Here is a 22,700-nt window from a genome sequence, read left to right as displayed (position 1 = left end):
GAGCAAATTTTACTTGTTTTTTTTCTTACATTTTATAATTTTCTATAATGAACACAGGGCTTTCTGGTGGCTCAGACAGTAAAGAATCTACTTGCAATGCAGGAGACCCAGGTTCAATCCCTGGGTCAGGAAGATCCCCTGGAGGAGGGAATGGCTACCCACTCCAGTATTCTTACCTGGAGAATTCCATGAACAAAGGAGCCGGGCTCTGGGGTACAGTCCATGGGGTCACAAAGAGTCAGACATGAGTGAGCAACCAACACTCACACACATAATGAACATATGTGGCTTACCTCATAAAAAATATAAATTTTAAACATAATGCAAGGTGGTATCATTATTCATCTTAAGTTGGAAACACAAATATAGGTAAAGAAAGAAAAAAGGTAGTTTGGTTTCAGTATAAAATGGGCAGCTTAAAAAGGAATGAGACTGATTTATAGCAACATAGAGGCACCTAGTAAAGCGAAATAAGTCAAAAAGAGAAAGACAAAAACCATATGATAAGTGAAATAAGTCAAAAAAACCCATGTGATCTCTCTTCTATGTGGAATCCAAAATATGACACAAAGGACTACCCTGCTGGTCCAAAGTGAAGAATCTGCCTTCTGATGCAAGGGATGCAGGTTCGATCCCTGGTCTGGGAAGATTCCACATGCCAAGGAGCAACTAAGCCTGAGCTGCAGCTACTGAGCCCTGCACCTAGAGCCAGGGCTCTGCAACAAGGGAAGCCTCCATAATGAAAAGCCCAAGAACTGCAGGAATGGTAGCCCCTCTCACCGGAACTACAGAAAGCCCACGCACAGCAACAAGGACCCAGCATAGCCAAAAATAAATACACCACTTTTAAAACTTTTTTAAAAGAAACAGAAACAGACTCACAGACATAGAGTAGAGCCTTGAGGTTGCCAAGGGGGAGGGAGGGCAGAAGGGGGGTGGGCTGGGAGGCTGGGCTGCAAACTACCAGTGTAAGATGATAAACAACAAGGACCTACACTATAACACAGGGGGCTATATTCAACATACCATAATACTCCATGATGCAAAAGGAATAAAATGTAAAGTTTTGTAAATTTATACACAACTTAGACATAGAAAACTCTGTAAGAACGTATATAAATATTACATCCTGCACATGTATAATATGTATTAAGGTATGTTTTTTGAAGTGTAGGCTGAATTTTAAAAATCAGTAAGTTCAGTTTAAACATAAGATAGACACTATTTCAGATGACTCTACAATGGGTCATAAATTTAGATTATGTAAGAGATTACCAGGGCTTCCCTGGAGGCTCAGTAGTAAAGAATCTACCTGCTAATGCAGAGAACATGGGTTCGATCCCTGGTCGGGGAACATTCTGCATCCTATGGAGCAACTAAGCCTGTGAACCACAACTACTTAGCCTGTGCTCCAGAATCTGGGAGCCACAACTACTGAGCCCAGGTGCTGCAACTACTAAAGTCTGTGCACCCTAGAGCCTGTGCTGAGCAACAAGAGAAGCAGCTGCAATAAGAAGCCCCTGCTCTCTGCAACTAAAGAAAGGCCCTCACAGCAACGAAGACCCAGCATAGTCAAAAATTAATTTAAAAATAAAGGAAATTATTTTTAAAAAGAGATTACCATGTAACTTAACTCCTTCAATTGCTTGTTGCCAATAACCACCAATTCAAATGGTGATCCCACCTAGAAAAAAAATTTTAATTAATATATACATATCAATGTCAAGACAGTTCAATTATATTATAATTAACAAATGATTGCAAGCATTACCTTTATATTTTCATCTTTTACTTTTAGCTGGATGTAGGTTTTACTAGGAGACTTAAACATACCATGAACTGCCATGTTACTCACACTATCGAGAAAAGAGGCCTATAACAAAAGAAAGGGAGACATAAAGTTTCATCTTTATAAGCCTCGGGATAAGGAACGTGACCTGGCTGGACAATCAGTGAAAGGCAAATTCACTTTCACTTTTCTTCACACAGCAAGCAATATATTCCCCAGACATTGGATCTTCATCATTTTGTAGCTTATACTGTAAAGAAACTGATAGCTGTAAAACATGTTAGATGGTCTTCACCATCATCATCTAAGAGGAAAAAGCACAGTCCTAACTTATTTCCAGAACAAAGGTGTGTTCTCAGGAAACACTGTGAGAGGAGAGAAGGAAATGGAAAAGAAATCCTTTCTTCTCCCCACAACACAGCAAGCAACCGAATCAGCTCAGTCAGTCCACCACTATGGAGAGGAAAACTCAGAGAGGCCACACTGTAGCAGGGCCGAGTAACCCAGACAGAGGGAGGGGGAATGGCTGAGGAGTCTCAGTTTAGCAACAAGGGGTAAATATAAAAATATATATATTCCCCTTTCATTTTCAGCCCCTGCCAAAATACAGTTCCAAATGATTGAAAAGTACCTAGCCTGGGAGTTGGGGGTGCTTCTCCATCACTATTTTACTGTCCTCTTCAAAATGAATTTACAAGGAAGCATTCAGTCTAACTCAGCCACAGCTATTAAATCCCTTGTAATCCTTTCTCCTGCTCTTTTAAATAAAAATATGTGTCCACTTCCTGTGCACTTTAACCTCCCAACAAGTTGAGTGCCCACCACCAGACTGCAATTTTAATGTTGCTGTTGCAGTAACATAATGATGGGAAACAGATGGCACCTTCACTTGCAGCTCGCTGGAATCATCCAGGATTGGGAATTCAATCTTGAAGATTCCATTTGCGGGGACAGTATGATTTATGATCTGGACAGCCCCTACTTCCTGATTTTGAGTGTCCCATCTGCTCCAGTACTCAGTATAGTTTCTCTGAGTCACCATTAAGACTACATTATTTCTTCTTTCTTCAGGAGTCAGCTGATGACCATCAGAACGGGTTATCTTCACCTAATTGTCAAAAGAAAACACTGAAATCAGGCAAACAACAGAAGCAAAGGGTTTAAGTTTAACTGAATCCAGTTTCCATCTGTGCTGTTTCCATGAACCTGAACTCGCAAAAGTCATCAGCATTCCCCTAACTTCCAGGTTCAGAGGTCTCTCCAGGCAGCCTCCACTCCACTTCTTTGGCCTTCCATGGCTCCACAATAACCTCCTTCACTCCACATCCGTTTCTTCATCATATCAGTGTCCTTTTTTGTTCCCTTTCCCTCTCTCGAATTGTGGGAATTTGTCAAACCTCGTTATCATTTACCCTCAAAGGTCTCAGCACTCCTGCTGCCATCCTGACCTGGCTCTAGAACTCACACTCAGTACCTCCAAGCCCTCATGGAAATTTCTACCTGTACATCCCTGTTGTCTCAAGTTCAACACATCTAAAACTGGGAAACCAACCTGCCTTTCCCGTTTATACTAATAACACAGTTCTCCCTTACTTAACATCTGTGCATTGCCCCTCCCTCTCCCCACCTTCCAAAGCTGATGCCTACCAAGTCCTAAACATCTTTTACAAGCTGTCCACCCACATCTACCACCATGGGGCTCCTGATGGCCTCATGCCAGGGCTACTGCCCTCCTCCCACACACAGACCCCACCAGTCACCCTGGAACCCAGCTTTTGCCACATCCCTCCCACATTCATGAGGCTTCAAGCTCTTCACTGTGTAGAGCACGTGGGACGTGGAAGGACCCTCAGCAATCCCCGTGGAGCACGGGGACGTGGAGGACCCTCTGCAATCGTCATGGAGCACGTGGGACACAGAGGACCCTCAGCAATCCCCGTGGAGCACGTGGGACACAGAGGACCCTCAGCAATCCCCAGGCAGCATGTGGGACATGGAGGACCCTCTGCAATCCCCGTGGTGCATGTGGGACATGGAAGACCCTCCCCAATCCCCAAGCTTCACCTCTTATTTTCTCTCTGTCAGCTCCCAGACATGAGCTCTCTGCGGCCACTGCCTAGGTCCAGTCACTGACACCTGACTGCACCCTGACTTGCCACCCAAAGCTCTCGCCTTACATGTCTCAGCTCATATTGTTCCCCGCTCCCTACCCACACACCCAAATACTGAAAATGCTGCTGATCTTGTAACCAAGAGCCTAAATCTTCCCCTTCCAATGACCCCCACCCCATCCCACAGCCAGCTCTTCTTCCCTGAACTCTCTGTCCCTCTGTTCATTTGGATGTTACCATGTGCAGATTCTTGGGTGACAATTTCTGCAGATTTCTTTTTAACTATCCGTTCAAACTGTCTGAATTATAAGATTGTTAAAATTAGGAGCTACCTAAAACTTTTTTTTTTCTCACTAGATCACCAGTTTATTGTAAAAAGATACTGAGCAAAACGAAAAGGATGGATGTTCAGGGCAAGGTGCCAGGAAAGGACCCTCTCTGAGCAAATCTCCAGTCACCAACCTGCAAACTCTAAAACTTGTCTTGATCTGCTCAACAAGAACTGGCCCTTTGCTCTTTAAACCAGGGGCTAGCAAACTATGGCAGGCAGGAAGACCAAATGCAGTCTCTCTCAAGGTTTTACTGGAACATGGCCATCTCCCTTGGTTACCAAGGGGCTCTGGCTACTATCCTGTTACGATGTCAGAGTTGCACAGATGTGACGGAAACCATGTGGCCCTCAAAGCTAAAAATACTATCTCGCCCTTTGCAGAAAACATTTGCCAGTTTTAAATCCCTGTAGAAATGTGTTCATGACACATTTATCCTGCCTTGAATGACAGCTCTGTGTGCATTCTCTTGCCATCACAAATACTGTGACTCCAGGACTGGGACTAGGGTCTTCTTCGGTCAGTGAGCCCCATCCAGGAGCATGCCTTGCAGACTGTCAGAATTCACTTGGCCAGTAAATATTAATGCAATATTCTCTCAAAAAACTGAGACAGAATTGATCATTTTTTAACTTTTGTGGGCAGCCTGCAGCACGGGTAACCTTAGTTCCCCAGTCAGGGATTGAACCCACGCCCCTGCACTGGAAGGCAGAGTTTTAACCACTGGACTACTGGAGAAGTCCCAGACTAGATGGAGCATCTTCAATGCTACATCCTAGACTAAAATTAGTCATAAAAATCAAATTGAAATTTTGAAATTGAAATTTTTCGACTAGCATCTAAACCCTTCAAATTAATTTCTAAATATCTAACATATTACTTATTAAATATACTTTGAAGAAAATATATTCTGGAAACTACTTTTTAAAAATAAATTAGATAAAGGTCACTTGGAAACAATTCTGTGTGCCTCATATATCTAAAGGGGAAAAGTAATTTATCTACTTTGGGCTTAAATTTTTTGAAAAGTACTAAAAGTACTATCACTAAAAGTACTCTCTCCCATCCTGTTTCACTACACTGAACTTACTGCTTTAGACCATTACTAAACATGCCAACTTACAGTGGCTGTGAAGTTGAGAGATGGCTTCAAGACAGTAGCATAGTCAAAGAATTCAATGATATAATCGTGTTGCTTGAAAAATACATTGGAGCTTGCATTTCTTGAGATACCTGTTTTGGAAATCGCACCATTTAGACAGTAAAAGTAATATATAACCATCAGCTTCAATCCACCATGTCTCTCCATCTGAGCTACTTCCCAAAGGGTTAGGATATCAGAGCACAGAAGCCTCTTTGGCTTGGCCACAAAAAGGAACATCACTTCTATTATGTCCTCTGTGGATCCTTCCTGAGCACCTTCAGAGCTCCCCATCAATGACATGTGCACCCAAGGTCAGGCCACTGACAGAATAGTCTTTTTGTATTTCTAGGGATTGATGAAAGCCATTAAAATAGCAACAGAAAGATCCAAGTAATTAACCTTTATTTTATTATTAAAAGAGAAAATGGTCTAGGAGCAGGTGAGATTTCAGAGGATATTATTAAAAAAATAAATAAAAGGAGGGTGGTTAGTCAGTTGAAAAGGTAGCCCTTCCATGTAGTCTTCAGGTTGAAAAAAAGAGTAGAGATGGAAAAAATTATGAATACCTATCACAGGTGGTTGAAGCACAGTTGTTCAAGGAAAATAAGATTCCCCTTCATTATGAAAATATTCTGCAAGTCAGACTAATATTCATGACAATTTCAGCATTAAATAGCATCTTTAGGCAACAATGCCCTCAAATGAACATGCTAATTATAATAAAAGATGATAGAGCAGCACATCAAAGTCTACAAACCTGTAAGTGATTCTGTCACTGTGGCTATGATTTCTACCGGCCCAGGAGAAGACAGGTACATGTGTTCAGAAGGTCCATCCGAAAAATCCATTACCTTTTTCATCTCTTCATCATTAAAAGAGAAGTTTGCAGATCCATTTATCTGTTTTGTTAAAAAACGTTCAATTTCATTCTTCACTTTAGCACTTCAAATTTTAGAAATAAAATTCAAACTAAGTCACAACAATACAAAGGTTCTATTTTCACTTTAATTATTTTAATAAGCAGGCAAATTCTCATTTGTCCAATGACAGAAAGCTCTTGATTTTCTCATGCTCAACTTTTTGTTAATTCGGTATAAAATCTTATCACTGGGGAATGTACACATAGTTTTTCCCCATTACAAGTTAAAAAATATCTGCAAAAGTTACCTTCAATATTTTTGTAATATTTTTCTTCACACCCCAGAAGGATAAAGGTAAAAATGTAAGTGTTAGGTCTCCTTTCACAGGCTTCCCATATGTATACCTGAAAAATAATAAACAGGACCTAACTTAAAAGAATTATATTTAAAAACATGCTCTTACTGAGAATTTTTAAAACTGAAACACAGGAATGTGCTTAATAAATGGTGACCCTTGATACTAAGTCTCCAAAATGGGAAGAATTTTTATTACAATACCTCAAAACAGTTCACCTCATGCATACTTTACCCAGCCTTCTGGAGAAAATCTGATCATAACTAGAAGTGATAGTTTCCCGTTGAAAGATTTCTTAAAAGATTATGAAAATCTTTTATTCTTAGAAATCTGGACTGGCCCATTAACTGCATGCCCAGGAGACTCTATAACTTTTGAACATTTTAAAATGTTAGCTGAAATTGCATTTCACTGTGGCCCATTCCTACATGTTTCAATATTAACCATCAGGGTTTATTAGACCAACACAGGGCACCAAATGCGCTCATAGCTATTGAAAATTCACTTTTTGAAAGGAAATTTAAAATAAGAACAATTTTTTTATCCATACGACCAAAATTATCTTCTTGAGTCAAGAGATATCTCTCTTGCTGATTTGCATTCTACTTTTAAACTGTATCCTCCCTCATGATGGGAAAGTCTCTCCATGTAAAGGAGAGGCAGTCTTTGGTAAATCATTTTATTGTCAGAAAGCCTTCCATAAATGCATTTCCTGGGTTCCTTCCATTTCTATTATGAAATGCTCAGCCAAACATGAAAGCTAATTTTATTTTGCACTCTAAAAACGTGACTGTTAACTCCTGCTTCCTGAATCCTTCATCTGGATCACAGAAAACATCCCCTTGTCTGGATCAACTCAACTCAACAACTGGTAATAAAATATACCATATTCCAAAAATTAAAAAAATAAAGCAGTCCATCTTCAAATGTACCACCCTTCCAAACAAAAACAATAAAGTTAGTGGAAACCCCCAGATAGCAATATCAGCATCAACTTCATACATTTAAAACAGTTTGTAAAACCTAACTCTGTGTGTATCTTGTTAAAAATTAAATAAATGCATAACTAGAACACCAGAACATCATATTTTAAAAGTTATATCACATGATAGTACAGGGAGCTGAGAATTCATACATTATTTAAAGTATTCTCAGACACAAATACTTTTAATTTTTATTTAAATGTGACATGGATTTAGCTTTTCAAGTCCCAACCTGATTTATTGTGCTAAACAGAATCTAGATAGTTTGGGGAACAAACTAATCATTAAAGACGTAACAGTTCAACAACTTTTAAAAAGTAAGTTCAAGATATTCTATGATATCATTAACCAAACAAGGATTTTTTTTTTTTCCAGAAAACAACCATAGCACAATAGGTTTACAAAATAATACCTAAAAAATGTGGACCTATGATTACAATTCATATTTCTCCCCACCATTTTTTCCCTGTCATTTCCAGGATACAAATATCTCAACTTATCAAATAATAATTACATTTTAATAAGCCTTAGATTATAAAAATATTTTTTAAGTTCTAGTGTCCACAAGGATTATGGAAGCAACTAGATGTATGCCATGTTATTTTCTTTACAATCCTCTTAAACCTACTATGATGAGGAGAAAGAATCTATTATTTATTTTAATGAAGTAGGAATAGTGAGCAGATGTTCACATCAAAGCTAATAAACAAATGCAGGTTTTAATTCACCTCAGCTAAAAATTTTTAAACTAAAAGAGAGTGTTAACCTTCTTCTCCAAGAAATTTCCAGTAACCCTCTGCACATCAACTATACTTTGATGGGACAGATGGCTACTAGCAAAAGTAACCAAAATTGTTATCATTCACTCATAGAGATGACTATAAGCTAATATGAAATATTTAAAATCATATCTATAACTTAATAACAACTCTCCAAGTGCTAAGACAACAGAACTCATCTTTCAAAGTACACACAAGAGACAACTGGATTTTAAGTCCTACTCTTTACTCCCTAATTCGGTGACAAAACCAAAACTATTGCCCATACACCTTAATTTAGTTCACTCAAAATAAGAGGCTTTTGGTTAGGTCTAGAGGCCTCTGCTGGGCTACACACAGCTTGAAACTGAAATCTCAGGAGTCACATTGTTTTATCTGTTTATTCTTTCAGTAGGCATTTATTGGAAGTCCACTCCATGACTGGCACTGTGCAGTAGTAACCACGACACAGACCCATCCTCAAAGAGGCGATCTAGCCACGTGACCCAAGGATAGACGCTTAGGGGCAAAAGCCACACTCTGAAATTGCCTATGTAAAGGCATCTTGGTCAGAAAAAGCACTGTGCATGCTTAGACACACAGGTAAAATCTGGGAGGAGACTCTGGGAGGGGAGATGAGGGGCTGGATGAGATGTTTCAAAACACTTGAAACTAGAAAAGAATTCAGTAGGAAACACTAGAAGAGAGTAAAAAAGTTGGCTTAAAGCTCAACATTCAGAAAACTAAGATCATGGCATCCGGTCCCATCACTTCATGGCAAATAGATGGGGAAACAGTGGAAACAGTGGCTGACTTTATTTTGGGGAGCTCCAAAATCACTACAGATGGTGACTGCAACCATGAAATTAAAAGACGCTTACTCCTTGGAAGGAAAGTTATGACCAACCTAGACAGCATATTAAAAAGCAGAGATGTCACTTTGTCAACAAAGGTCTGTCTAGTCAAGGCCATGGTTTTTCCAGTGGTCACGTACGGATGTGAGAATTGGACTATAAAGAAAGCTGAGCACCGAAGACTTGATGCTTTTGAACTGTGGTGTTGGAGAAGACCCTTGAGAGTCCTTTGGACTGCAAGGAGATCCAACCAGTCCATCCTAAAGGAGATGGGTCCTGGGTGTTCACGGAAGGACTGATGTTGAAGCTGAAACTCCAATACTTTGGCCACCTCATGTGAAGAACTGACTCATTGGAAAAGACCCTGATGCTGGGAAAGACTGAGGGCAGGAGGAGAAGGGGATGACGGAGGATGAGATGGTTGGATGGAATCACCAACTCAATGGACATGAGTTTGGGTGGACTCCAGGAGTTGATGATGGACAGGCAGGCCTGGCGTGCTGCAGTCCATGGCGTTGCAGACAGTCGGACACAACTGAGTGACTGAACTGAACTTAACTGCAAGGAACACTAAAAATTCTGAACTTCACCCTCAAGGCAGTGGTCTGAAAACTTTCATGCAAAAGGTCAATAGAATTAGCTTTGTCTTGTTAGTCAAAAAAGAACGCAGAAGAGGTAGGGATTGTGGGGGAGAAGAGGAGGAAGAGAAAGAGAGAAGGAAAAGAAGAGGAAATAAGAAGTCTGGATGCAAAGTAGAGAAAACTAAATGTCGCAAAAAATGGAGACAGGAAACACTTTTAAGAAACTATAACAGTAGTTTTAGAAAGAAAGAGGGCATTGGCCTGAATGAAGGAAGTGCCAGTGGAGAAAAGGGGATGGATTATTTGAGCGATATTAAGGAGAGAGAGGGCTTCCCCTGTGGCTCAGCTGGTAAAGAATCTGCTTGCAACGCAGGAGACCTGGGTTCGATCTCTGGGTTGGGAAGATCCCCTGGAGAAGGGAAAGTCTACCCACTCCAGCACTCTGGCCTGGAGAATTCCCATGGACTGTATAGTCCATGGGGTCGCAAAGAGTCGGACGTGACCGAGCGACTTTCACAAGGAGACAGAACCACCAGCGCTGGATGCTGACTGGCTGTGGGAACTGAGGGAGTCGGAAGAGTACAGCTGACCTGGGCAGCTAGAGAGAGGGAGGTGCAGTCCACCAAGGGAAGGATGCAGAGAACCAGGGCTGGGGAAGACAACCTGTTTCAAGTATCTGTGGGACATCCAGTGGACAATGGCCAGAGAGCAGCGAGACATCAGGATCTGACTGCCAAGCTGGAAAGGTAGGCTGGAGAGACGGATTTTGTTGTCGTTGTTGTTGTTTAGTCATGTTGGACTCTGGGATCCTATGGACTGGAGCCCGCCAGGCTGCCCTGTTCATGGGATTTCCCAGGCGAGAATACTGGAGTGAGTTGCCATTTCCTTCTCCAGGGGTTCTTCCTGGCTTGGGTATCCAGCCTGCATCTCCTGCATTAGCAGGCATATTCTTTATCACTGAGCTACCAGGGAAGCCCGGTATGGATTCAGGTTTCATCAAATGATAAACAGTAGCAGAAGCTCTGGCCATGGAGAAGAAAACTCTGATTAAATGCGTAAAAAAAGAAAAGAGAGCCAAAGATGGGGCTCTAAGGAATAAGAATGTTTACAATGTGGATATTTGTCTGCAAAGAGTCTCAAAGGAGTAACCAAAGGAAAAGGAGAAAAGCCAAAAAGGAAATGAGAGGACAGCAATGTCCTGTGCTGCAAGACGGGCAAAAATTTGTAACCGCCTAAGAAAGAGCCACAAGGTAACGCAAGAAGGAGGGCTTTGTGCCGTAGTGAAAGCGGTTTTAATCCATGGTGAAGGAGAAAAGCAGAAGGCAGGGGACTGAAGAACAAGCCACATGTGAAGAAGCAGAAACAGGCAGCTGGAACTCTCCAAAGAGGTGAGAGATGGGAGCTAGGAGAAGGCAGGAAAATCAGGGAGGTTTTGTTTCCCTCTATGACAGAAAGGTTTAAACACAGAGTGAAGATGCCACCAAACAGCAGAAGGTTAAAGATACCAAATGGAAGAATTCAGACACAGGTGAGAAGGGGAGTGGGCCAGGGCTCTCCCAACAGAGACCCAATCCAAGGCAAACTGGAAGGATGAGCCTGAAGGAAGGAGAGATGGGTTCTCAATTGACACAGGGTGATGGTTACTGCACCGTCATCACCTCCATCTCCTTTAGGACACAGTATTTATAGATTAGGTCTATGCCAATTTTGAGAGACTGGTAAAAGACCTTGCTAGTCAAAAGATTTCCTGAATCTGTTGCGAAGCTGCAAATTATACACACAATCTGAGTAACAGCAGACCCTCCTGAAACACACTGGTAGCCTGAGAACTCATGAACGCTGGGGTAGAAAAGGACCATTTATCCACAGACCTCAGGCAAAGGGCCTCCTCAGCCATCTTAGGAGCCACCCATTTGAATTCACGCGTAAGATCTGAGCTGCCCTGGGGCAGACTGCCTTCCTTGGCCCCCACTATGGATACCTCTAGGCAACTGAAGCCTGAAGGAAGGAGGGGTAATAGGAAGCAAATCCTTGGAATGGACTACAGGCAGACCTCATTTTATTGTGCTTTGCTTACTGTGAAGTGCACAGATACTGTGTTTTTTACTAATCGAAGTTTTGTGGCAATCTCGCAATAAGCAAGGGCTTCCCTGGTGGCCCAGATGGTAAAGAATGTGCCTGCAATGCAGGAGACCTGAGTTCAACCCCTGGGTCAGGAAGATCCCCTGAAAAAGGGAATGGCTACCCACTCTTCTTGCCTGAAAAATTCCATAGACAGAGAAGCCTGGTGGGCTACAGTCCATGGGGTCACAAAGAGTTGGATATGACTGAGCAACTAATACTTTCTCTTTCAAGCTTTCTCGTCACTATTATATTTGTTGCGGTGATCTGTGATCAGAGATCAATTTCACTACTGCAAACACATTACAATTCACCGAAGGCTCAGATGATGGTTAGTCTTCTTTAAGAATAAAGCACTTTTTAATCAGGGTAGGTACACTGTTTTTTTAGACAGAATGCAATTGAAACCAAACGGAACCCTGTGGGGCTCCTGGGCACAAAAACCTTTCTGTGTCCCTTTTCCTGACTTCCAAAGGACAGGATCAAGCAGCTGTTAATCAGGGAAGGGAGAGGGCAGAGAGACAAGGGAGGTGCAGTCAGGAAGCAACAGTGCAGCCTCAGGCAGGGTCCTGGTTCCGCCTCAAGGGACACACAGAGCAGTGTCTTTGAGCTCTTCTGTAGAACTAAAACCCCCACCAAATGGAAGATGTTAACTACTTGATGACGCACTCTTCATTCCAGGTAAGGTCACAATCCGCCCATCATCACCTGACATCAGAAGATCCCTGCACTGAAGGAACATGCTGCCAAAATCTTGGCTCTCTGTGCACGAGTGTCAAACAGAAATATGGAGACAGAGTACAGAGGAAAAGGAAAGAGTGGCTTTACTTCTTTGCCAGACAAAAGGGGAACACAGTAGGCTAGCGCCTCAAGAAAGCAGCCCCCTCTCCCTGGTGAATAGGAAGCAGTCATACAGTCAGGCTTCCCTGGTGGCTCAGATGGTAAATTCCCACCTGCCCTTGTATTTATTTATTTTCGGCTGCCCTGGGTCTCTGTAGTTCCACCCAGGCTTTCTAGTTGCTCTGTGTGCGGACTAATCTCTGGATGCAGGGTGCAGGTTTCTTGCTTGGGTGGCTTCTCTTGGCACAGAGTACGGGCTCCGGAGCACAAGGGCTTCAGCACTTGCAGCTCACAGGCTCTCAGTAGCTGTGGGGACTGAGCTTAGTTGCTGTGGCATGTGGAATCTTCCCAGACCAGGAATCAAACCCATGTCCCCTATATTAGCAGGCAGCTTCCTAACCACTGGACCACCAGGGAAGTCCCCCAAAGTCTGCCCTCTGGAACTCAGGAAAGGTCATGGAGGCTGGAATCTTGTCCACAAGAAATAGGGGACAGAAAGGCCTCTGTGCCGGGAGTTCCCCAAGGCTTTGCTCGGCATGAGGTAGAGGCTGTCAGTGTTGTGGCTTCAAGAGATTCACCCTCCCTGAAAAGTGTATAATAAATTTTCTAGACCAGAGAAAATTTACCAGAGTTTAAGAACCACTGTTTTAACTAGTTGTGCTTAAATCCCTGGCACATGCCTGAAAACTAAAAACAGAAAAAAAGAAGATATCCACTTTCAACTTCATCCATGTGCACACAGATGGTTTATGTGGATTTGCAGTCACTACTTTTTATATGTGTTAGTCAAAGAATTCCAAATAAAACCCAGACAGAATGCTTGACCTGCAGCTAAGATCCAGAGCAGGATAATAATATGAAAAAGCAGGCATTTATGTGTTTTCTAAACCATAAATCCAGCCACAGTACCCACATTCACATTGGAAGCTACCTCTTAGTTGAACTGGCTTAGTATACAAATCGTGGACACATTTTTGCCTTTTTGTCACATGGATTCACATGATTTGTTTGCAAGAAGAATCTAAAACAGGAGTCCTCAGACGTTTTGGTATGTGAACTCACTGCCCACGCTTGCCACTGCCACGGACCCCCAACAAGAGAGGAATATTATGAGGAAACAGTGGTGACATGGGGTATAGTTGTTACCAGCTATTACAAATAAATTCTGAAACTAAATAAATTTCACAAACCTGAGTACAGACACTACACGTCAAAAATAAACGCTAGGACTTTCCTGGTGGTCTGGTGGATAAGAATCTGCCTGTCAATGCAGGGGACACAGGTTCGATCCCCAGTCCGGGAAGATCCCACAGGCAAAAGTGTACCACAACTACTGAGCCATGCGCTGCAAGGACTGAAGCCCACACGCCTAGAGTCTGTGCTCGGTAACGAAAAGCCACCACAATGAGAAGCCCACGTACCGCAATGAAGAGTAGCCCCTGCTCGCCACAACTAGAGAAAGGCCCCTTGTAGCAACAAAGACTCAACACAATCAAAAATGAAATAAATAAAGGTAAACCCTGGTGGCTCAGAGGGTATTGAATCTGACTCCAATCCAGGAGACCGAGGTTCGATCCCTGGGTCAGGAAGATCCCCTGAATAAGGGAATAGCAACCCAGTCCACTATTATTGCCTGGAGAATTCCATGGACAGAGGGGCCTAGCAGGCCACAGTACATGGGGTCACAAAGAGTCAGACATGACTGAGCAACTAACACACACACACAAAATAAATGCTGCACGGCACAGCCTTCCTTGGGAAGGAAAAGCAAGTGCTTCTCCAAAAGAGCTGCAGAGGTCACCAGGAGTCTGCTGAGGTTTACTGGGACCGCCCTCTGGTCTGGGAGAGGAGATGCAAGTGACACAGAGGAGGGACAACTGAACAGGAAAGGGTACTGCAATGCTCCATCAGGTCCCAGGTCCTCGGAGGATCAGGTGGGACCCCAGCCCACAGGCTGCGCTCCCGAGGAGGCCTTAGCCACCCAGGGCAACTCCAGCCCACTGACAGGTAGCCAAGGAGGGACCCATGTCACAGGTGTCGCCCCAGCCAAATCCCTGCAAACCCTGGGAAATGGGGAGGGACAAAAAAATTTTTAACTAAATTTTTTTTAAATTTTAAATTAAAATTTTTAAATGCTACAAGTAATCAGTGTTGGATTTGCTTGAGGGCAAGTTCACCCTATACTTTCAGGGGTCACTGGTTTGGAAATCCAAGTATGTTTTTTGCCTCAGCAAAACAAAATGCTGTGCTCTTCAAGCCAGTGGATCAAAATTATGAAATCATGAAAGCCACAGAAGTTACCCAGTGGGGGGTTGGAAGTCTCTGTGTACACATGCTGAAATGGATGATGAATGCGAACTACTGATTCATCTGCCAATTGCAATAAGGGAACCAAGTGAAAACAATAAAAGTGTTAGTCGCTCAGTCACGGCTGACTCTTTGAGACTGCATGGACTGTAGCCCGCTAGGTTCCTCTGTCCATGGAATTCTCTAGGCAAGAGACTGGAGTCAGTAACCATTCCCTTCTCCAGGGGATCTTCCTGACCCAGGGATCAAACCCAGGTCTTCCACATTGCAGGCAAATTCTTTACCATCTGAGACACCAGGGAAGCCCCAAGGGAACCAAACCCCTCCCCAAAGTCTCAACATCCATTATGGACAGAGAAAATAATTAGCATTTAAAAGAGTAAGCTGCCTTAACCCATGTAGGCTGAATGAGGAATAAATAAAGATAAAGCTTTTTTTTTTTCCAATCCTGCAGAATCTATAAGGTAAATCTCTTGTATAGTCTTGGAAAGACACTAGCCTATGGGGAATATTTTATTATTGGATCAGCTTAGAAGCAGAGAAATGGCTGCGAAGACCTGTGCAGACATGTTCCATGCCTAATTATTTATTATAGACACTTGCTTCCTGTCCATTGAGGTATTTTAACAAGCAACATGTTGCGCTCATGTTCTGGGGTATATAATGAGCTCTCTGTCATGCAGTTTCACAACAGCTTACAGTCAAAAAAAGCAATATGATACTTACTTTGCTGTGACGGTACCATTTAAACTCTTAGAATTTAAAGAACAATATAATGGTGTCTGCAAAGCAACTTCAAACTTTGGTAATACTGGAAAAGAAAAGCAAGAATATTTTAAACAGTCTGTTTTCCTCTCATTTTACAGTTTAACAAACTAGAGAATAGAACTGTCCTAAAGGAGTTGGTATTATTTAAACTTAAATTCGTTAGCCTCCAAATACACATTAACACACAGATGAAAGTACTTCACTCCACTCAAAATGTGAAACCCCATAAGGCTGGTGACGAGACACCGAAAGGGCAGGGCTGCTGTGGACACTCATGTCTGGGAAGCCTCCCACCAGCAGAATCTAAGCTGTGTCCAGATAACTAACAGGGACACACTGCACAGCACAGCAAACTCTTCTCAATGTTATATGGAAGCCTGGGTAGGAAGGACTTTGGGGGAGAACGGATACATGTACATGTATGGCTGAGTCCCTTCCCTGTTCACCTGAAACTATCACATTGTTCATCGACTGTACTCAAATACAAAATAAAAAGTTTAACAGAAAAAGTTAAACTAAAAATAAATAAATTGCATCCAGAACCCTAGAGGCAAAGCCATCTGAGTGCTAGAAAGCCCAGCTTTTTCATTAAACTGTCACCCATTAGTGTGCACTTCCTACTTCTTAAAATATTTCCGTATTATGTGATAAACAGCTATTTCTGAGGACTTTGTTCCAATCTGGTTTCTAAAAGCACATCCTGAGGCCCTAAGACTCTCCTTCTGCATGCTGACATACATGCATTCACAGAGAATCTGCACCCTTTGAGACCATCAAAGGCAAATGTGGTGACAGTCTAACCCAATGGAATGCCATGAAGAGAAAGTTGTGTACTAGGATTTCTAGTTAATTACTAAGACATGACTGCAAGTAATGATGCTTTTCTTGTGCAACAGGTACTGGTTCCTGAAGGTAATCCCAAAATAAGAAACTTTTGGCTGGCTTTATATAATTGAGCTATGAAATATTTTATAAACAGTAATATTATTTAATGCAATCTGATTGGATGGCATCACCAACTCAATGGACATGAGTTTGAGCAAACTCTAGGAGATTGTAAAGGACAGGGAAGCCTGGTGTGCCGCAGTTCATGGGGTCACAGACAGTCGGACATGACTTAGTGACTGAACAACAACAACAACAAATATATTAAGCTGTGAAATATTTCATAAATAGTAATACTGGGGAGGCCTGGCGTGCTGCAATTCATGGGGTCGCAGAGAGTCGGACACAACTGAGCGACTGAACTGAACTGAACTGAACTGAACTGAATATTATTTAATACAAAGCACTTCACTGGAGTTAAAAGAAAATATTTCCTACCAACCTAAACAAATCTATAGAAATAATTCTCTTCTTTAACTTCACTGACCAATGAAATAGATTCATCTCATAACAATTAGTAAAAGAGACGAAACAAGACGACCGAGGAATCAGCAGAACAGGAGAGCCTCCAGCTCCAGGTGAAAGACCCTGGAGGGCCCGGACACTCCAAGACCAAGACCAGTTCAGGACTCTGCACCGGCACAAAAGTCGGGGCCACTCAGGGGTGGAATTTCCTCAGAACAAGGAAATCAGAATGTCCCCTCCTCAGATATCACAGGTTGGCGATCAATTCTGCCTCCACGACATACTTCCTTCAACAACATACAACCACCCAGCACCACTCCTACGTGACATATGAACAGCCTATGAGAGTCACAGCCACCTCTGACTTATTCCTCGAGATCAGGGCTGTCCAAAAGAAACAAAATGTGAACCACGTGGTGTCATTTCATGCGTCCAGCAGCCACATTTAAAAAGGGAGAAAAAATCAGGTGAAATTAATTTTTGCAACATTTTATATAACCTCATATATCCAAAATATCATGCCAACATGTAATCAATATAAATAATTTAATTATTAGTGAGCTATTTTTCTTTATTTATACCATCTTCAAAATAGGGTATTATACATGCTGAGAGCACATCTCCGTATGGATCAGCCACATTTCAAGTATTTAATGTGCTGAGTGAACCCTGAACTGGACAAAACAGTTCCAGATCAGAGGTCAGTAAACAAAGACCAGCAAGAGCTAAAGTAAACAAAGACCAGCAAGAGCTAAAAATGGTTTGTGCGTTTCTAATTGGTTGGGGAAAAAAATCATAAGAAATCATAAAAAATCATAAGAAATACAAATCATGTATTTCATAACATGTGAAATCATGTGAAATTGAAATTTCCAAGTCCATAAATAAAACTGTACTGGATCACAGCCACTTTCACTTACATATTGTCTACAGCTGCTGTGTGCTACGATGGCAAAGTTGAGTAGTTAAGACAGAGCCATGAGAGCCACAGAACATCAAGTTTTCCTATCTGGCCATCTATAGGAAAAAGCTCTGTGCTCCCCGTTCTAGCTGGTCATGAAACTGAGCTGTGACAATGCTGTGAGAGGCACGTGGACTGGAGCCACAAACATGCACGTAGGTGACTTTCCAGAGTTACCAACGCCCAAATGAGACACTCTCTCAAAAAACAACACAAGACAGAAGAGCTTGTGTACAACCTCAGAATAGTTGTTCAAAGTATAACTAATACTGGGATCCTACGCATTCACTCTCAGCCTTCCTTCCTCTCCATGCACCAACAAAAAACCGGTGGGTCCCACATGGTTTACACTGACTTCCAACTACGATATTACAAAAGTGGCACCTGCAGGAAGAGGATTTACCCAAGTTAAACCCAGTCTTTACTAGTGTTGACCAAGTGAAAAACGGGAATATCAGGAAATCACTGAGGTTATGCTTTAATATGTTATGATCAGAGCAAAATATAAAAACAGAATAACTGTGCATAAGAAAAAGAGTAAAATCATGGGACTACAGGCAACCTCATTCCCACTTCACTCTTTGTAATGATCTTTTACAGAGAAAAAATGTTCAGACCTATAGAAATACCAGGATTTTACCTCCATTGGGGTTTTTACTTTAAATAATACACCTCTTAGAAATTTCTCTTTTCCCTATGGAAAGGAACAAACGTGTATTCCTTTAAAATAAGTTAAAGAATTCTTACCATATTCTGAAACCTGAAATGATTGATAATATGTCTGGTCCTATTGGGAGAAAGAAAAAAAAAGACAAGAAAATAAATGAGTTTCTATTTAATTACTTCATCTGTTTACTCACCTCACAAAAATATTTAGAAAAAACTTTAAATAACATTTATAATTATTTGAGGAACAAAACAATTTATTTCAACTTTGTAAAATTTTATTTTTAATCACCTGAACATGAAGTCTGTGAATTTCATGAGTTTTTCTTAACAATTCACTAATATGAAAAGGTGACCTGTCTCTTTAATTCACTGCAGGTCATTGAAACAAACTGCTTAACCTGACTTTCCTCATTTGTGAAATTAGAACAGAATTAAATCAGATAATTTATGAATTTATGAAGCATGGCAAACTAATAAAAAACTACTTCAAATTCGGTTTGTATATCCCTATCAAAGCTAACCAACGAAGAAGATAAAATTACACACTATTCAAATATGTAAAACAGTCGAGGATATAAAATCATCATGGACCAACACCCTTTATCCTCCTAATTGCTTGAAGTATTGTCTACTATAATCCTTAAGTCAATATATTCTACCCTATTTTAACAGATATCATTTCTTTTTCCAAGATCAATAAGAAAACATGTGACCTGTCATACAAGGAGAAATATCATGTAACATCCCTTGTTTGTGGAATCTATAAAGACATGGTACAAAAGAACTTATTTACAAAACAGAAACAGACTCACAGACTTAGATGAGGAACTTCTAGTTGCAGGGTTCGGGGGATGGGCAGAAGGGATAGTTAGGGAGTTTAGGACAGCCATGCACACACCACTATATTTAAAATGGATAACAAGGACCTACTGTACAGCACTTAGAACTCTGCTCAATCCTATGCGGCAGCCTGGATGGGAGCGGAATTTGGGGGAGAATGGATACCCTTTCCTGTCCACCTGAAACTATCACAACATTGTTAATCAGTTATACCCCAACACAAAGTGAAAGTTTAAAAAAAAACTTTTTTTTTTAAAGAGAGAGCTTTCCCCAAAGTAAACAATAATAACAAAAAAGAAAACATGTGGCCTAGAAATATCCTTTTTTCCCAACTCCTCATGTTTCTATCTGTCCATTCCTAATCATCAGTTCAGTTCAGTCGCTCAGTCGTGTCCAACTCTTTGCGACCCCATGAATCGCAGCACGCCAGGCCTCCCTGTCCATCACCAACTCCAGGAGTTCACACACACTCACGTCCATCGTGTTAGTGATGCCATCCAGCCATCTCATCCTCGGTCGTCCCCTTCTCCTCCTGCCCCCAATCCCTCCCAGCATCAGAGTCTTTCCCAATGAGTCAACTCTTCCCATGAGGTGGCCAAAGTACTGGAGTTTCAGCTTCAGCATCATTCCTTCCAAAGAAATCCCAGGGTTGATCTCCTTCAGAATGGACTGGTTGGATCTCCTTGCAGTCCAAGGGACTCTCAAGAGTCTTCTCCAACACCACAGTTCAAAAGCATCAATTCTTCGGCGCTCAGCCTTCTTCACAGTCCAACTCTCACATCCATACATGACCACTGGAAAAACCATAGCCTTGACTAGACGGACCTTTGTTGGAAAAGTAACGTCTCTGCTTTTGAATATGCTATCTAGGTTGGTCATAACTTTTCTTCCAAGGAGTAAGTGTCTTTGAATTTCATGGCTGCAGTCACCATCTGCAGTGATTTTGGAGCCCCCCAAAATAAAGTCTGACACTGTTTCCACTGTTTCCCCATCTATTTCCCATGCAGTGATGGGACCGGATGCCATGATCTTCGTTTTTTGAATGTTGAGCTTTAAGCCAACTTTTTCACTCTCCTCTTTCACTTTCATCAAGAGGCTTTTTAGTTCCTCTTCACTTTCTGCCATAAGGGTGGTGTCATCTGCATATCTGAGGTTATTGATATTTCTCCCGGCAATCTTGATTCCAGCTTGTGTTTCTTCCAGTCCAGCATTTCTCATGATGTACTCTGCATAGAAGTTAAATAAGCAGGGTGACAATATACAGCCTGACATACTCCTTTTCCTATTTGGAACCAGTCTGTTGTTCCATGTCCAGTTCTAACTGTTGCTTCCTGACCTGCATACAGATTTCTCAAGAGGCAGGTCTATAGTTAACACATTAAACAGAACCACTTCAAAATAGCTAAGAAATTCCACTAAAGAAATGTGTATTACAATTCTGATTCCCTAAATTTATCAAAACAAATAAATAACATTTTTAAAAAATCATTATTTGTTTAATCTACAGTAACTCTACACCTCCTAAACTAATATAGTATAAATCAACCATACCTCAATAAAAAATAAAATTTTAATAAATAAAGTACACGCCAGCGATATTTTTTAATCCTGAAAGGATACAGTTCATTTCAAAGTATAAGACAAATGTAACTAGTTACATATCAACAAAATCATTGTCTAAAGCTTGGCTTCAATGGTGTCATTTAAAGTAGATCCCAAAGAAACTGTGTTGATCAGTCTTTAAGAATCTCACATTTGTCCCTTCTATCTTAAAGTGTTTTCATGTCACATGCAGGAATGGTATTAATCACATGTTTTTGATTCACTTATAAGTTCTGATTTGCTAGCCTCAAAAATCAAATCAAGAAGGTAATCTGCCTGTAATACCTGTTTCACTGATAATGTGAGAATTCTAGTCTTTAAATTGCTTATTGCTTACGACTGGTAAGGCTGTGAACAAGCAATTTAACAGTGATGATGTCTGCTGATCGAGTTACGTTCATATAGCAAACGCCAAGTGAGTATCACACGTAAAACATGGCATGAAGCTCTGTAAAGGAGACTACAGCCCTCAGCATCAGAGGGTCCGTCTCAGGAGGGAGCAGACACAGTCCAGAGCAGTTCTGCATGGCAGACAGTACCCCAGACTTTCATGCACTGTGCTTCTGCTCTCAGCTCCCTATGCTTGACTTACACACACTTCTACCTCTAATCTCCTGCCAGGACCTAGACCAAATAGTACGTGCTTCCCTGGATCCCCAATCTAAAAGTGATCTCTTTAATATTGTATGACATCCCTTATATGTGGAATCTAAAAAGAAATGATATAAACTAACTTACTTACAAAACAGAAGGAGACTCACAGACTTAGAAAACAAACTCATGGTTGCTGGGAGAAAGGATAGTTTGGGAAGGTCATGTACACACTGCTATATTCAAAATGGAAAACCAACAAAGACCTATTGTATAGCACATGGAACTTTACTCAATGTTATGTGCCAGCCTGGATGGTAGGAGAGTTTAGGGGAGAATGAACACATGGGCTTCCCAGGTGGCGCTAGTGGTAAAGAACCCGCCTACCAATGCAGGTTATGGATAAAAGATGCGGGCTCAATCCCTGGGTCGGGAAGATCCCCTGGAGGAGGACGTGTCAACCCACTCCAGTATTCTTGCCTGGAGAATCCCATGGACAGAGGAGCCTGGGAAGCTGCAAGTCCATGGGGTAGCACACAGTTGGAAATGACTGAAGCGACTCAACACACACACAGATACATACGTGTGTGTGGCTGAATCCCTTCACTGTGCACGTGAAACTACCAACACATTGTGAACCGCCTACACCCCTGTAACAGGAGGAAAAGGGCCAGGCACAACTTTTGAAAGAATGACACAGCCCAAGGACACAACATAAACCGGTTAAAATCAAATGAGTCCAAGATGGCAGACAAGTCAACTTTGATTAGACCTTGACCCTCAATCAGCAAGCTAAAGGACACAACCAGAGGCACTATGACAGTTCCAAGGCACTGTCAAAAGACCAAGGAGTGGCGGCGACCCAGTCCCTGGAAATCTCCACCCCT

General features: G+C 41.7%; 1 protein-coding gene across 1 annotated transcript in view; it reads right to left on the bottom strand.

Annotated features, from left to right (window-relative positions):
- The window catches only part of CD109 (CD109 molecule), a 134,933-nt gene that overhangs the window by 58,176 nt on the left and 54,057 nt on the right, over positions 1–22,700 (bottom strand). Inside the window, exons 6-13 of the mRNA XM_068985506.1 lie at positions 18,859–18,898; positions 15,759–15,843; positions 6,541–6,637; positions 6,131–6,272; positions 5,353–5,462; positions 2,673–2,897; positions 1,772–1,873; positions 1,622–1,684 (exon numbers count right to left, since the gene is read on the bottom strand). Of these exons, the coding sequence (XP_068841607.1) occupies positions 1,622–1,684; positions 1,772–1,873; positions 2,673–2,897; positions 5,353–5,462; positions 6,131–6,272; positions 6,541–6,637; positions 15,759–15,843; positions 18,859–18,898 (864 nt within the window). The remainder of the gene's footprint in view (positions 1–1,621; positions 1,685–1,771; positions 1,874–2,672; positions 2,898–5,352; positions 5,463–6,130; positions 6,273–6,540; positions 6,638–15,758; positions 15,844–18,858; positions 18,899–22,700) is intronic.

The sequence above is a fragment of the Capricornis sumatraensis genome, chromosome 13 (genome assembly GCF_032405125.1).
Source record: "Capricornis sumatraensis isolate serow.1 chromosome 13, serow.2, whole genome shotgun sequence".
NCBI classification, from domain to species: Eukaryota; Metazoa; Chordata; class Mammalia; order Artiodactyla; family Bovidae; genus Capricornis; species Capricornis sumatraensis.
This window is presented reverse-complemented; position numbering and strand designations above follow the sequence as displayed.